General features: G+C 36.9%; 1 protein-coding gene across 1 annotated transcript in view; it reads left to right on the forward strand.

The window, feature by feature from the left end:
* LOC121464658 (zinc finger protein 420-like) overlaps positions 1-17,567 on the forward strand; it is a 148,818-nt gene that overhangs the window by 78,041 nt on the left and 53,210 nt on the right. The window contains 1 exon segment of the mRNA XM_041677683.1: positions 16,875-17,081. Coding sequence (XP_041533617.1) covers positions 16,875-17,081 — 207 coding nt within the window.

Below are 17,567 nucleotides of genomic sequence, written 5' to 3' on the forward strand. Positions count from 1 at the left end.
AAGCAATGTGCCTTACCCTCTCTGTGGAGTGGATGGGAGGCAGAGGTTTAAGTGGAAGGTATGCGAGGAAGCGAGGGAGTGGGAACTTGGATTGATATCTATAATAAAAACGATAGTTTGTTTTATTTTTAAGAAAAATAAAAATAAAATAAAAAGAAGCTTTTCAGTTTCATTATGGAAAATTTAATGTCTAAGGGACCTTGCAAATGATATTCTGTTTAGAAAACTGCTTAAAGTGCCAATGTTTTAAAGGTTATTCCCTACTTTCTCTACTAAGACGTACAGTGTGTCTGATTCTATGATTTGGTTTCTGCCTCAACTCACCTATAAATTGTGCCATGTGATAAATATGAATCTATTTACTTAATTCTACATGCTGAAATATGATTAGACCAACCCCACTTATTGAAGAGGCTTCTTTTCTTTATTGTATATTTATGGTTTCTTTATAAATATCAGTTATACATATGTGTGTGGCTATATGCCTGGGTCTTTGATTCAATACTGTTTATTAACATGTCTGTATTCATTACTGTGGCTCTGTAATAGAGTTTGATGTCAGGGATGGTAATGCCTCCAGAAGTTCCTTTACTGTATAGGTTTGTTTTGGCAATCCTGGGCTTTTTTTTTGTTTTTCCATATATAGTTGATTATTATTCTCTCAAGGTCTGTGAAGAATTTTGAAAGGGCACCCTCTCCTTTATTGCTTAGAGTCTTTGCTGGGGTCATCCTTGTGGATTCCTGGGAAATTCTCTAGTGTCAGGTTTCTTGCTAGCCCCTTAATCGTTCCCTCAATCAAGGTATCTCTTTCTTTGCTCTCCATCTGTCCTTGCTCCATCTTGACTATCCTATTCTCTCAGGTTCTCCTCCAAGCTTTCCTTCTCTCCTCATCTTCACCTCTGCCCTCACTCCACCCTCATGCTCCAATTTTGCCAGGTGATGTTGTTTATTTGCCCTTTCCAGGTGGATCTATGTGTGTTGTTCTTAGGGTTCATCTTGTTACTTAGCCTTTCTAGGATCATGATATAGGTGCAATATCCTTTGCTTTACAGCTAGTACCCACTTATGTGTGAGTACATACCATGTTCATCTTTCTGGGTCTTGGTTACCTCACGCAGGAAGTTTTCTTCTCAGTCCATCCATTTGCATGTAAATTTCAAGATGTCATTTTTTTTTACCACTGAGTAGTACTCTAATGTGTAAATGTGATACATTTTCGAAGAAATGTGACACATTTTTCTCAGTTGAGGTGTATCCAGGTTGTTTCAGGTTCTGTCTATTAGAGATAAAAATGAGTCTGCTTCTTCTCAGAGGAAAAACAGGCAAAAGTAAATGTTGGAGGAAATGATTGAGGGAAAAGTTCACAGAAAGCTACTACATAGAAAGCTACAAGGAAATTATAAGACCATGAAGACAGATAGAAAGATAAAAACCAAGAAAAAGGTCAAGGTTGGAGCAATCACACTTTAAGTGTTAAAAAGGCAAGGAAAACAAATAAGTCTATCCTGTCATTGAGACACTAGGTGGCAGTCACAGCAAAGTCTAAATTATACTTCAAAGTGGAGTGTTTGTGGCACATGCCTTTAATCCCAGCACTTGGGAGGCAGAGGCAGGCAGATCTCTGTGAGTTCGAGGCCAGCCTGGTCTACAAGATCTAGTTTCAGGACAGGGTCCAAAGCTGCATATAAACCCTGTCTTGACAAACCAAAAGAATAAGAAGTTAAATTATACTTTAGATTATACACTGACAATGTCCTCCCTACATGCAGATTGTCCGCATTAAGTCACTTTGTTATATGGTCTAACATCAAGAAGAAATAATAAACTGATGATCATCACCAGTTTTTTCTCAGTACAACAAAACAAATAATTAAATGAACCTGTTCTCTGCAGAAAGAGACACATGTTAAAAACAGAACTTGGTGACTGGTTAGGTCCTCAAACGAGGGCTGGAGACCACATCTCCCTTACCTCAGTGATTCATTACATCTTACCCTCTGCTGCTTATTAGAATGGAGATAACAGCCGACAGAGCAATGGTCAGTCATGATTCAGGGAATGGTGAAGGACATTCTCAGTCTATAACATGAAATTTAGGCACACAGTAGCCTAAGAAGACACAGCTGCGCGAACAGTTACAAAGGACATGGCCTGAGAAAAACAATTTGGATTTAAGAAGTTAAACATTCATAAATATAATTTAGACTTAAAATGCAAGCTTACACAGAATTTTGAAATAGTTAATTAAGAATATATGAGGCAGGGCTGGAGAGATGGCTCAGAGGTTAAGAGCATTGCCTGCTCTTCCGAAGGTCCTGAGTTCAATTCCCAGCAACCACATGGTGGCTCACAACCATCTGTAATGGGGTCTGGTGCCCTCTTCTGGCCTGCAGACATACATACAGACAGAATATTGTATACATAATAAATAAATATTTGAAAAAAAAAAGAATATATGAGGCAGAATAGCCAGAGTATCCAGTTTTCAAGAATTGTAGGGATTTCGTTCAGAATTATCTTTCAGTTATTGGAACCGCAGTCCTTTGGTGTACTAGACTTAGGAACATGTCTAACATTGAATTTCTAGCTCATTATATTTGACTTAGGGTGTTATGTGCATAGGAGGCATATTAGTCCTTCCATGCAACTGAAAATCCCACAGAGGTCTTTATCATTATTTTTTCATATTATGTTATAGAAGATGCCAATTCACTTATCTTGAAGACCGATTAGTTATATTTGTCAAATCCATTTTATTCACTAAAGCTCAATGAGGCGAATGGGAATATTCCTGGGACTGTGGAAATGTAAGACATGTATAAGGCTGGGGTCCTGTTGTCTAGATCCTCTCAGCATCTCTGCAGACCAAAGCTCACAGATGTGTCTCCCATCCCCCACCCGCATATGGAATCCATTGCTTTAAAAATTGGAGGAAATTAACCCTAGAACTTTTATTCTATTTGAGATATGTGGTGGTACCTCCTTCAAATGAGTATTATATTTCTGTTTTCACCTATTTCAGAAATGCTTCTTTTAAATCTTGTTTGATGAGTTCCTTTAGAGGCATACAGTGGGAATCACTCTGCCCATTTATAATTTCCTTATCAGTGTGCATGAAGGGCTTTCCTGAAGTTTAGGGGCACTAACACTGTCACCTTCATATTTTTTCTTTTTTTTTTCTCATTCCAGAGATGTTCCCTACAGGAAAGAGTGTGGAGTGTTAATTTGTAGTTCTCTCAAAATTTCAAAGTACAAATAACTACATGTTGAGATGAAATTGCTTCCACTTGTGCTTTTTCAATACTTTCCACTCGGTAATCTAAGTGGCAACCCTAACATCTTTGTGAACCTTGCCAGGAAAAACAAGGTGGAGGTCATGATTAGCTTTATAGGACTGCGATCTCTGTTTGAGTTCAGCCTTCCTTTCCCCCCATTTCTACTTTGGCTTGGTTGAGTACAATAGCCCAGCATTGTACTGGGTAACTTGGTTGCTAAGCAGACCAGTGGAACACAACAAGGTTGAAACTCAGCATTTTTAAACTCCCCCATTTTCCTGAGTATCAATGTAACCAAGCCAGGAGTGAATATTCACCTGATTTCTGAGGCTCTGCAGATGGTGACTGTGCATGTAACAGGAAAATAGTGTTTCGTGATGCTTTTAAAGCAAATCCTCAAGACAAAATCCAAGATCTAGAAGCATATAACTTTCTCCCTGACACAAAAGCTCAGAAGAGATGGATGGCTGTACGGTAAGTATGTCTCTGCTCAGCAGCTCTTCTCGATTTCTTCTCTCAAGGTTGTATATTTATGTTGCGTTTCTTTACTTCTCTGCTTCTTATGGTCTTTCCTGAGGAGTTTATTACTATGGCTATTTGCTGTCTATGTTTCTTCTGAGAGTTATGATTGAGTCTTTACATATATTGCTAACACATTGTACGCTTCCCTCCATTTTGCTCTGGCCCACTAATTTTTTGAGGACATATATCCTCAAACAATTGATGATTTTCATCACTGAGGATTCCATTGTGACAGGTGAAAATTGTAGCTCGCTGATACCCTGTCTTTTTATAATTTTTTTTATAAACCAAGGAATCTTGGAATAATTATATGTGGAAACCCCAACATAAGTAATGGAATTAATAAAGCCCTTATTAAGAGCTTAGTACAAAAGAATTCCCAAAATATGTACTTTGACAGGAGAATGTACCAAGACTCATGGAATGTGCCTAAGTTTGGATTTTAATTTTAGAAATTAACACTCATATGAGTACTTATTTTCCTGAGAACCCCTGCAAATCTGATACATATAAGATGGCTTTGATCATGTTTCTCACTGTTGCTCAGCACCCAGAAAAGGTGCATAAACAAATTTTAAATGAGGCATCACAATGCAGTGAGTAAAGAAGAACTAGCATTGCAAAAGACAAAGTCCTTCGTTTGGTGTTTTAGTCTATAACATTGATATATTCAAGATCTAGTGACATACCGTGTTGATATCACTTCTGTCCTTTTGAATTTTTGTGCGCTTTAGGGTTAGTTTCTCTGTTGGTAATTATTCGCCTGAAAATGAATCATATTTTCTCCAACTCAGGACAGTTGGACTCCTTCATTTCCTAATTTATGGCCCTTTGCTTTACTGCTTTTTAATTTTTATACTCTGGTTAATGCTATAGGGCTACATTTGATATGTATATAAGATGTGAAAGCATTGTGTTATACATTACTTTAGAGGAAATACTTGGAAATTATCCATCATTAGAATACTATTTTCTGAAAAGATTATTATACCTAGCATTTAATATGTTAGCCTGTTATTCATGATTTGTATTAGTAAGGGATTTTTAATTTGTCAAAATGCCTTCTTGCACTGCTTGAGAGACTCATGTGGTATCTAACTTTGTATTCACTAATGTAAAGTATCAACTATATTGGTTTCAGGGTGGGGGTGTTTTTTGTCTTGTTTTTTTTCTCTTTTTTTAATTTATTGGATTTTTTGAAACTACCAATCCCCCTCCCGCTCCCTCCATATATCCTCCCACCCCACCCACCTCCAATCCTTGGAAAGGGTAAGGCACATTGCTCCATGGAAGGTCCAAACCCTTCCCCACTATATCCAGGCTGAGCAAGGTATACCTCCAAAGGTAATATGTTCCCCAAAAGACAGTACATGCAGTAGACAAATCCTGACACCCCCGCCGGTGGACCCCCTGTCTGCCCCAGTCATGCAACCGTCAACCACATTCAGAGAGATCAGTTTGGTCCTATGCCTGTTTCCTCCCAGTCCTGCTGAGTTGCTGAGCTCAGGTAGACTGTTTCAGTGGTTGAGCTTATCATGGTCTTGACCTCTTTGCTCATGTTCACATTACTCCCACTCTTAAACTGGACTTTGGGAACTCAGTCCAAAGTGGGTCTCTGCCTCTGTTTACATCAGTTGCCCTATGAAGGTTCTATGATGATATTTAAGACATTCATTAGTCTGACTACAGAGCAAATCAAAACCAGGACCCCTCTCCTCTATTGCTTAGGGTCTTGGTTCGAGTCAACCTTGTGGACTCCTGGGGATTTCTCTAGAGCCAGGTTTCTGCTAACCCTATAATGGCTCTCTCAATCATGATATCTCTTTCCTTACTTTCATCTCTGTCCTTCCTCCATCTCGAATATCCCATTCCCTCAAGTTATCCTCAACCCTCTGCTTCTCCAAGGAAGGGGAATCTTTTACATCACTGAACATATGGAAGATGGAGGTGTGGTCATAGTATATAATCTTTGGGTGTTCTTATGAAATAGGTTTACTTGTTTTTTGCCATATGTTATATGCACATGGGAAATAAAACAGAACATTTTACCAACCGTAAGCCTCAGTTATGAATGTTTCTTGAGCCTTCTGTAAGGGATATTTTGTAGATGTAGTCATTCAGCCTGGACTCCTCAGCTTTTAATTCTGATTGATTATGGTTTTCTATAATGATGTCTCTTGGAAAATCAAATAAGGGATAATGCTTGTTCATTAATGTGGTGGTTGTACGTCTTCTTCCAAGTTCTATAATTTCATTAACCCTGGATAGTTGGCTAGGTTTCCAGTTGAAGTCATCATTTACCTCATATACAGTTGGTTATATGACAAGCAAGAAGGCTGTTGGTTATCACCAACACATACCATCCTCTGGTGTGTCTATAGGGTTATTTTCTGTATTGGTCTTTATTATGCTTTGTAGGTAGTTGAGAATGCGTAAGAGTACTGGTTGCTTCTTCCTTGGAAACTTGCATGGTACAACATGGTACATAATAATCTGTTCAGGAGAGAGGGGCATTGAATGTCTTGCTATAGGTTCCATTGTCTCTGTTTTTGAAGTAGTTATTGGCTTCATTAATAAATGTTTCCATTTCAAATCTAAGAAACAATGAAGGGAAATTGAAAAAGTCTATAATTGTTTTGCTACATCTTGGACAACTCTGATCAATAACTTAAAATAGTTATTCCCTTGTCTGTTTTGGCATTGTTTTTTTGTAAAATTTGAATCTTACAAGAAGCATTGTCAGCAAAGATGAGATAATTTTATTCATACTTTATATGTATATTCATGCCCAGGTGGGTATGAATTATGGTTTTTAGGTAGTTAAAAGTATAAATTCTTATGATTTTTTTCTACATCCTTGCACTTTGTTATGCTCATCTCTTTTTGGTCCCTAGTTATCTGCCCCACCCTCCTGAATTCACAAACTTCTTCTGCCATTTCCCGGTCATATCAGTTCTACCCTCCAATTCACCTTTCTATATTGCTCACCCTCCCATATCTGATATAAAACATTTTACCTGCTTTCTTCATTTACACTAGTATATGTTCTGCCATTTAAGATTTGTAGCTACAAACTTATCATAAGAAAGAGCATGCAATATTTGTCAGTCTTGGTATGAATTATCACACTCTGAATGATCTTTTCTGTTGGATATATTTATCTGAAAATTCATGATCTCATTTACTTTACAGATGAATAGTTTTTATCATATGCATGTAGCACATATTTGTTATTCCTTTGTCTATTGTAGGACATTAAGATGCTATGTAATTTCCAGCTCTTGTGAATAGTGCAGCGATGAACATACCTAATAAAGTATCTTTAGAACATGATGTGAACACCACTGGGCATATGAGAAGGAATGATAGAGATAGGCCATGTGGTAGATTTATTTCTTAGCTTTTTGAGACTTCTCCATAACATTTTCTACATGGTTTCATCAGTTTTCAATTAATCTAATGATCAACTACTATTCTGTTTCCTCACACTCCTCAAGCAATTGTTGCCAATGGTGTGTCCTTCTGACTGTGGTAGAGTGAATTTTATAAGTTGTTCTTATTTGTAAATCCCTAATTTCTAGAAGCCATTAACATGCTTGAGATATTTATTATCCATTTTCCCTTACTTTCAGTACTCTGTGATTTTTGTTCAGGGCCCTCTTTTGAATAAGCAGATAAAGACTTTCTTTCATTCTGTGGGGTTTTGCTTTACCTTGTTGTTAACTATTTAGAAGCTATTTAGCTTTTCAAGAACCACTCCTCAGATTTTGCCTTAATTCTTGGAAAAACAGAGTCCTATTTAGAAAGTCCTTTCCTACATCCACATCCTATAGGGGACTACATTAGTTTTCGTCTAGCAACTTTAGTTTTCATTTGAGATTTATGACACACTGTTGATATGGGAGTCCCCTCCATGTGCTGTGATTACCATTAATGAATAAAGAACTGTTTTGGGTCCTATGGCAAGGGCAGAACAAAACTAGGCAGTAAAAGTTAGGCTGTGTGCTGGGAGAAAGAGGGTGGAGTCAGAGAGAAGCCATACAGCCACTGCCAGAATCAGACAAGCCTAAAACTTGTCAGTAAATCACTGACCCATGGTGATACACATGTTAATAGAAATGGGTTAAATTAATATAAGAGTTAGCGAATAAAAAGCTAGAGCTAATGGGCTAAGCAGTGATTTACTTAACATACATTTTGTGTGGTTGTTTTGGTTATGGGTGTCTGGGACAAACAAGGGGCCTCCTCCTACAAATTAGTGCCCATGTGGCCAACTAAAATCCACTTAAGACCTGAGAGGTCTTGGAAAGGAACACTAAACACACACTAAAAAACAAAGTTTAGCTGTATTTTTTTTCTGCTGGTGGCTTGCAGCAGCTCCTTTATGAAAGGTTTTCCTGATTCAGTGGGAGTAGGAAAAAAAGTGGTGTCATTCTGAAATGCAGGCTTTCTGGGCTGGGCTGCCAGTGCAAACTCTGACTCTTTCCTGCAGGAGGTACAGCTACAGAGCATTTGAGTTGGGTTTGTGAGCAGAATGCTGCAGCTTGCTTAAGGTTGTACGGACTGGCTGTTTGTCTGAGAATGGGACTGTGAGCATGGCTCTCAGAGGCAGCAAACAGCTCTACCATGCTGGACTGTGCAGAACAAGGAGAAAGTACTATATATACCCTACTAATGATGCAGCTTAAGTTTGTAAGAAGGCTTAGCATTTTAAGAACTGCTCCTGGACAGTAAAAATTATAGATACACAATAGGACAGATTCAAACATGAAAGACCTTTAAATGGACCACAGTGTTGGATAAATGTAGGTAGGCTTGGGAGAGAGAAGAAAAAGAGTATATATAGTTATAAAGGACATAAATGGTTCTTAAAGTTTTTATTACATGAAAGTGAATATGTTAAAGAATTAGAATAGGAGAAAGACAACAAGGAAAAATACAATGAATAATATAATTGCACTGTCAATAAGGGCACGTCCTTGGTGGTTTGTCCTTTCCTTCTATCTTCCCCATGAAAACTCATGTAGAAAAAAATTTGAGAAAAGGTAAGGTGCAGTTTATATTATTAGCTCTAATCTAGAAAACCAGATTTTTAAGACCTCTCTTCACAGAAATGTTTAATCAACATTTTGTTGGTGTTTTTATTGGCTCCAAAGTAAATTTTGTTGAATAACTTATTGTAATTTGGCTTCACACTCATCTTGTGTTCTTGAAGCAGAGATGGGACCCTATAGCTTCAGGGGAGATTCAGCTTTGGGTGTCAGCTGATCTAAGTCATGGATCAGCAACACAATCTCGCACCTTCACTTGTCTTTTAAATATCTGCCCACAGTATCCCCAGGACTTGTTGAGGTTTTAGAAGTCAGTCTCTTTCCAGCTCACCAAACACAGGTGTCAGCCCTTCCACAGACTTCCCCACTGTTTTCATTTGCAGTAAAAATCTCTGCTTTTTTCTTTCATTTCACAATCTTGCCTCTTGCTTCCCATTTTCCTTTTGACACATTTTCATTTGACAGCAGTGTATCCATGTATGATTGCAACTTTACAGCTCATGGTTCTTCAGCCAGTGCTTTCTACAACAACAATTTGCCATACAATAGAGGCCCGTAATTTGGTGATTCACAGACATTGTCTGGAATGTTACATGAAGATAATCTGACTCTGACTCGCATATGCCATTTAAGCCTCTGGATTTATGGCTTAAGTTTGTCCTACATTGCTTGATCTGTTTTATTTCCAGCATAAAGGTATTTAGTAAGTCATTATTTTAGATAGTGCCTTTTAGAATAATGCTAATCAAGAGTACATCAAGTTTTGTAATGAATTCTTATGTCCAAGTATAAGTAAAGAACTTTGTACCTGGGAACTTGATAAACTATTTCTTTCATTTCAGGAAATCTTGACATTCCAGGATGTGGCAATCTACTTCTCTCCAGATGAGTGGAACAGCCTCAACTTTGCACAGAGGGCATTGTATAGGGATGTCATGTTGGAGAACTACAATAATATGGTCTCTGTGGGTGAGACTTTTCTTTACTGAGTCCTTCCTTATCATATTGGTTCCTATAAGTACGTTTTATGTCTATTAGTGAATTTTCTGCCTGACATTCACATGGCAATTTAATCAAAATCTTGTAGTTCATTAGCTAGAACACAATGTTTTGTAAAACTTTACCTTTTCTATATATTCCTAACTTCTGGGGATGATATTCATCATTCAAACTTTTATAATACCACTTACTTCTCAGGCCCATTATAGATTACATATTTATTTGTAACTTAAAGATTCATCACATAGTTTAATTGAGACTCAGTTGTCATATATATAGGAACTCAACTATGCAATAATAACAAAAATGATTTTGAAAATTTTAAAATATTAGGAAATGGCAATGAGGAAATTGTATTTGGAATCTTATAAACCCTCTTGTATAGTCAGTTTGGTGGTTTTTAGAAACCTTTGTGTTTTAGTCTTATCTAAGGATATGCTCATGTATTTCTTCCAACACGCAGGTCTTTTGGTGCCAAAAGCAGACCTGATCAGCTCTCTTGAACAAAGCAAAGAGCCCTGGAATGTGAACATAGGAGAGACAGAAGACAATGAACAAGGTAAGTTACAATGAAAGATTAGCACATATGGGAAATGTAGGACATGGAGGAATTCTGCCCTGAAGGCAAAGAGGAAATCTTTACCTGAAATGTTATAAGAATTCACATTGAATAATTATCCCAAATTACGTCATAGGTCTTAATAATACAAACTGACCTAAAAACTCAGTTTGAATAGTTAACTTCAGTTATGGTAAAAGAGGAAGATTATATGTTGCCATATCTTTAAATACCACCAGATCATAAACAATATTGAAATGAAAATTAGCATTAAAAACTTGCACAGTGTTTGAAAAATTATTTGTCTGTTCTTGTTCACGTCTGTTTGCTTGTTCTCATGTGTCCGGACCAGCAGGACACAAATCAGGATCCCAGAATATGGAGGAAAGAAATGGAGGGACAAGAGACATGAGAAAATGGACTCATGACAGTATTACATGGTTTTCACTATTCTGTAGTATCACATAAAATCGGAAAATATAAATTTTATAGTTGTACTCATTTTGTAAGATTGTAGAGTTCCCTATTTTCCGTAGATTTATAGAATTTAAAAGTTATTTTTATGTATTCCTGCAAATTGTTCGTCATATGTTAAGATTGGTTTAGGGTCATGCATTTATTTCTCTATTTTAATATTGGCTATAGATCTCTGAATATCAAAATTTTTGATATGTTAATATCCACATAGAGTTTGTGTATTCTCTTGCTTATCTTTATGTTAACTATCTATATTTGAGATTGTTTGGAAAAACAGGTTTGTGCATCTATATATTATTTCATTTTTAATACTTTTATTATTTTTTATACTTCACAAAGTCCTTTGATCATATGCAACACTCCAACACTTCCCATGTTCTGCTTCCTCCAGATAGCTCTGATTTTTTTCTCTTCTTTATTTACACTCACAGAGTTCAATCTGTAATTCCCATAATCTTGGTTGTTGATCATATCTTGCAATATGGATGAACTATAAGGAGCTGCACATTCTTAAAATAAATTTTATGCCCTTTTTCCATACATCTTTAATATTATAGGAAAATCTCAGCAAGGTGTGGGTCTCCATGTCCAGTCACTCTTTCTTCCTAGGATTTTATTCTCTGCTTGAATTTGCTCAGGTCTGACACATGCTATCCTAGTTACTTGAGTTCATATGGGTAACTGTCATGATGTATAGAAAGCACTAATTTTTATAGTCATCCATGACTTCCTGTCCTTACCATGTATTATCCCTCTGTTCTGAATGAGCTCTAAACATTCCATGGAACATATTTGATATAAACAAATAAATACAACTCAATATTTCTTTATTATTTACGCCATGACCACTTGTAAATCACCTTTTAGTTGTCAAATTCTTTAAGAAGCCTTGGGAATAAAGGCTTATAGATGCAACAGTTTTTGGGTAAACCAATAAGACATCAGGAATAATTTAAATACTATGGCGAAGCAGCAGAATAATGGGAGTAGGTGGTAATTTCCATCCTTTTATACTTCTTCTCTAATTAGCATGAATACTCCTCAAATTATTCTACAAAATAAAAGCAGCAGAACACTGAGACATTCCTTTCATGAGGATAGTTTCCTTGATACCTCAGTCACTTATGCACTCAAAAAGTAAGAAAACTATATGGCAATTTCCTTACGAACATATATGCAAAAGTCCTCAATAAAATATTTGCAAACTGGATCCAAGAACACGTCAAAAATATCATCTACCATAAGCTTTGTTTCAGGACATGTAGGGATGGATCAATATACAAAAACTAATAAATATAATCTACCCCTTATACAAACTGAAACTTCAATTCTGCATTCAATGCAGAAAAGTCTATGACTAAATTAACACCCCTTCTTCATAAAAGTTCTAGAGAGATTAGGAGTTCAGGGGACATACTTCCAAATAAAAGAACCATTTGACAACAGGTGTGTAGCCCACATCAAGCTAAATGGAGAGAAATTAATATGTTTTGCACTAAAATAAGAAACAATACAAAGGTACTCACACTCTCCATATATATTCAATACAATACTTGAAATCTTAGGAAGAACGATATCACAAATGAAGAAGATCAAGAAGTGATGAAAAGCAAAAGGAAGAAATCAAAGGAACTTTACGTGCAGATGCTATGATTTTAGGTATGAAAAACTCTACAAACTCCACCAGGAAACTCCTAAATCTGAGAAGCACTTTCATCAAATTTAGGGGGTGAAAATATAATTAACAGTGGGTGTAGCGGAATGTGCTAAAATTGTGGAGTTGCAGAGATATTCTGATTATTAAGAAGCCAGGCTGCAAAAGGATAGCTCTGGAGGGGTAGAGAGCCACAATCAGACAACTCTGGAGGCCAAGAGAAACAATGTGGCAGCTATGGAGAAACAGAGTCACAATAGGACAGCTATGGAGGCTGGACCTGCAATACAATATCTCAGACCTGGAGGACAAGTGTCCTAACTAGCAGTAAGACAGGCTACCTTGAGCTGGGGTGCAGTTGGGCATGGTCTCCCCACAGGATATAGCAATACTCTACTTCTCCTGGAGAGCCATACAGCTGAGTTCTGCTCTGTTCCCTTAAGGGAACATCCTAACAGAGCTATCTGCTTCTTCTCCAGCCTAAGATGTTACTTCATTTGCTCACACTCCTCTAAAGGAGAAGCACACTCAGAAATATAGCAACTCCTCCAACTCCTTACCTTTTCTGCTCCACCTTGCTTATGCCCCCCCCCCCACTTAGGGATCATCTCAGCATGGTTTTTCAGCTCATTCCCTTAAGGAACGTCCTGCCCAACCATGTTCTTCTATTCTGTGCTGGCAAATGAAGATCTTCACCCAAGATTCTTTTGAGAAAGAGACTTATTTGGGAAGGAGGAATCCAGCAGAGTAGCCAACTCTGCCAGGGAGACATAAATAGTGGCCTTTAAGTGAACATGCAGAGAGGCTTGTATAGGGCTTCTTGAGGGAAGAGTTTTACCAGGGAGAAGAGGGGTTGGTTTGTCTTTCCCTGCTCAGGTATTTTTGTTTCATTGTTCAGAGGCAGATGTGGCTCTGATTTCATGGTCAAACTGTGTTTTTTTTCACTGGCTCATTGTTGCCAAATCTTACAACTGTAATCTGAGGACCAGGGCATATTTCCTTCACGGGCTCTGATTCTGGGAACAATGTGTGTTTCTTTGACTTTGGTTTTAGAGTCAGGGCAAATGTCTTTAGTCCTGGGTTCAGGGAGAAATATGTTTCTTTCCCTGGCCCAGGTCTCAGATCCAGGATTTGTTAATTTCACTGGCTCAAGGTTTAGAGACATGGTGTTCAGTGATTGATCGGTTTCCTTTAACAGATGTCCATTTTACCCTACAGAGGACAGTAGCCCTTCTATATACAAATGCAAACAGACCTAAATAGAAATCACGGAAATGATGTCTTTCACTATAGCCTCAGAAAATAGTTTGGGGGATTCCAAACTAGAAAAGTAAGAGGCCATTGTTAATACTTTAAGGCATTAAAGAAATAAATTGAAGAAGATATCAGAAAATGGAAAAAGTTCTTGTCAAGCATTAGTCAACTGGTGTAATAAATCTGGACATGGACATCATATCAAAAGTAATGTTCTGCCGGGCGGTGGTGGCGCACGCCTTTAATACCAGCACTCCGGAGGCAGAGGCAGGTGGATCTCTGGGAGTTTGAGGCCAGCCTGGTCTACAAGAGCTAGTTCCAGGACAGGCACCAAAGCTACAGAGAAACCCTGTCTCGAAAAACCAAAAAAAAAAAAAAGTAATGTTCTAATTTGGTGAAAGATCTACCTAAATTATAACACAATTCTACATATCTTGAAAAGACAGTCTCCAGTATCACATGAATACATGTAAACAAAAAACTCACAATAGCTGAAACAATCATGAATAATAAAGATATAAATATAGAGGATATTACCATTGAAAATACGAAACTATATTACAGTTATATAATCTTCATGTTTTCTACAATTATGTTATTGTCAAAAAATAAAAACTTGATCAACAAAAAATCTAGAATACCCTTGACAAAAAGATAGCACTTATTTCTAACTTTACCTATGCTATTTCCAGCATACCAGAAGTCCCCCAATGAAAAATGTCTTTTCTCCCAAGAGAGAATCAGTGGGGAGAAGAGTCACTCCTATAGGATGTCTCAAAACACAGCACTTGATGGATAACATCACACAGCTCAATAGAATACTTGTACATTCTTTTTCACCATAATGCTTAGTTTGGGAATTCATTTCATTTTATATTTTTGCTCTATAGAATCTTTGTGTCTATTATAACTTCTAGAGTTTCATTTTGTACATTTTTGTGTGTACAAATGTGTCTATCTCTCGACATATGTTCACTGTGCTTTTTCTTTGTCTCCTTTTCTTCTGTTATCTTACCGGATTTCTTTGATTTTGATTATATCATTTTATCCTTTTTCTTTTGGTTTTTTAGAGACAGTGATTTTCTGTAACTTTGGAGCATGTCCATCAGCTAGCTCTTGTTACCACACTGACCTCAAATTCACAGAGGTCCACCTGCCTCTACCACACAAATGTTGGTTTTAAAGACATGTACCACCACTGAAGATGGGGAGGATTTCAGTGCATTTGAGGAATAAAAAGCCATATTCAGAATATGTTTTATGAAAACATCTATTTTCTGTGTAAAAAAAAGAGAAAATATATTTGTGATGATATGATCAGTCCTTGTTAATTTACCTGATATCTGAGATTTTATGGATGCCTTCATTATGGTATATATGATTCTCAGTGGATCAGTTAGTAATCACTGTTTTCTATATGAATTCCCTTCTTTATTTACTAACTAATATTCTGTCTTCTTTATTGATATTATTTAATTTGTACATTTCAATGGATTATAGAGATGAGTTATATCCATAAAAATAATATAATTTCATGAATGTAATTTGTTGTTGGGTTATAGGCTTTGAATTAGTTACTTTTAAATTGCCTTGAAAAAATCTCTATGATAAAGGCAATATACAGGGGCTCCATGGTGATGAATTAGAGGCAGCAGCTGGCGAGTGGCTGGAGCAACATTAAGAGGTCCCATCTAGAACCACAACAGGAAGCAGAGAGCTCACTGTTGGCAGTAAAAAGTTTTAAAATTCTCAGAACCCGTCTCCAAGGAAGTAGCCATTCCAAAAAGTTGATACTTCCTGATCCTACACATAAATATCCACCAACATCAGGCAATATATCCATTTGTTTGATTATATGGGGTCATTTCACACAACCCACCATAGCCTTACTTATTATTCTAAAAATTATAATTGATATGTCTATGGTAACATAACTTCAATCCTCTCATTCTATAATTTATTTGATATATGTTATAAAAGATCTTATATCTATTTGCTTTTAGATTGTTTCATTAGAATAAATTAATTGCTTTATTTTTTGTAATATGCCACCTTGCATATGGGTCTACATATTTATAAAATTGTGTGACATATATATCTGGAAACATTTTACCTAAATGGAGTAATTCAGATAATTATATATTTTTATTTTATCTAGTACTTTATTCTCATCAAACACAAGATTTATTTTCAATGGAGAATAGACAAGATTCTGTCAAGAAGTTGGTATCAGGAATAGCTGTAAGTAGTAACTTAAAAACCTTGCATTTAAGGATGTTGTCAAAATTTGGGGAAAAGAGAAAATAGAATGGATTATGTCATGATTGAAATAATCTATATTCACCAGCCATTCTGGTAGTCCTGCCAAATAAGGTCAGTAATCTATACCTTATCTTGAGAGATTTTACATTAGATCACTTACATTTTCATATCAGTTTCTTCAGTAAAAAGAATCCAAATAAACTTTTGAAAATATAATTTTATTTCACAATGAATTTAGAAAAAACCTGAAGCTGAATGACCCATATTCTATTAAACATTCCTTAGAGTCCCCTCAACTAATAATTACATTTTTGTGACAAGTTATTCAACTGAAATAAACATGAGAAGGGTTTTCTCAATCATATGAGACTGAAAAGATATCATAGCATTTTGAGTTGTGAAAATCCTTACACACTTAATAAATCATTAAAGCCTTTCCTAGGCACTCTGGGAAGAATAGTTTCCAGAATCATCATCTTGAAGGGATAAATTTCCAAAACATCAAATCACCTTATGTCTTTACTCATTATTTGATGCATAATAGAAGGCCATTTTTCCTTCAAGCCAATATATACATGATAATTGTGTGAAGATTTTTTTAATTATGAAACACACATTTGTTTTTTTTTTCCAGCATGACCAGAAAGAATGGAAGCATTATATGAGGAATCAAAATGAAGAGAGACAAAATAACTATATGGAATATGGAAAGTACTTCAAAAAATCTCCATGTGTCACTAGGCATAAGAGAATTAATCCCAAACAAAAGGCATACAAATGTAAAGATCAGGGCAAGTAATATACCCATCATGATAATTTTCAAACTCACCAGAGAATCCATCCTGGTGAGAAACCTTACAGATGTCAGACATGTGGCAAGTCATTTACTCGGCATGCAACTCTTCAAGATCACAAGAGAATACATATTGGTGAGAAACCTTACAGATGTCCAGCATGTGGCAAGTCCTTTACCCGGGCCTCAACTCTTCATAATCATCATAGAACCCATACTGGTGAGAAACCCTATAGTTACCCTCTTGGCTATGGGAAGTAGACAAAATTGCTGGGGAGAAAATTGGGTTCTTGGGGGTGGGGTGGGATGGGGGTAAGGGGAGATGGGGAGAGAAAAGAGAGAAGGAGAGGATGGGGGGAACTTGGGGAAAAAGGAGGCTTGGGATAAAGGAAGGTTGGATAGGGGAGCACAGAAGCACAATTCTTAGTTAAGGGAGCCACATTAGGGTTGGCAAGAGACTTGAACCTAGAATGGCTCCCAGGAGCCCAACCCGAGGGCCCCAGTTAGTTCCTTGGGCAGTTGAGGATAGGGAACCTGAAGTGACCCTAGCCTATAGCAATACTGATGAATATCATGCATATCATCATAGAACCTTCATCTGGTGATGGATGGAGATAGAGACAGAGACCCACACTGGAGCACTGGACTGAGCTCCCAAGGTCCCAATGAGGAGCAGAAGGAGGGAGAACATGAGCAAAGAAGTCGGGACCAAGAGGGGTGC

The sequence above is a fragment of the Microtus oregoni genome, unplaced genomic scaffold (assembly GCF_018167655.1).
Source record: "Microtus oregoni isolate MIOR12 unplaced genomic scaffold, Mior012 000029F_ref0000214, whole genome shotgun sequence".
Taxonomy (NCBI): Eukaryota; Metazoa; Chordata; class Mammalia; order Rodentia; family Cricetidae; genus Microtus; species Microtus oregoni.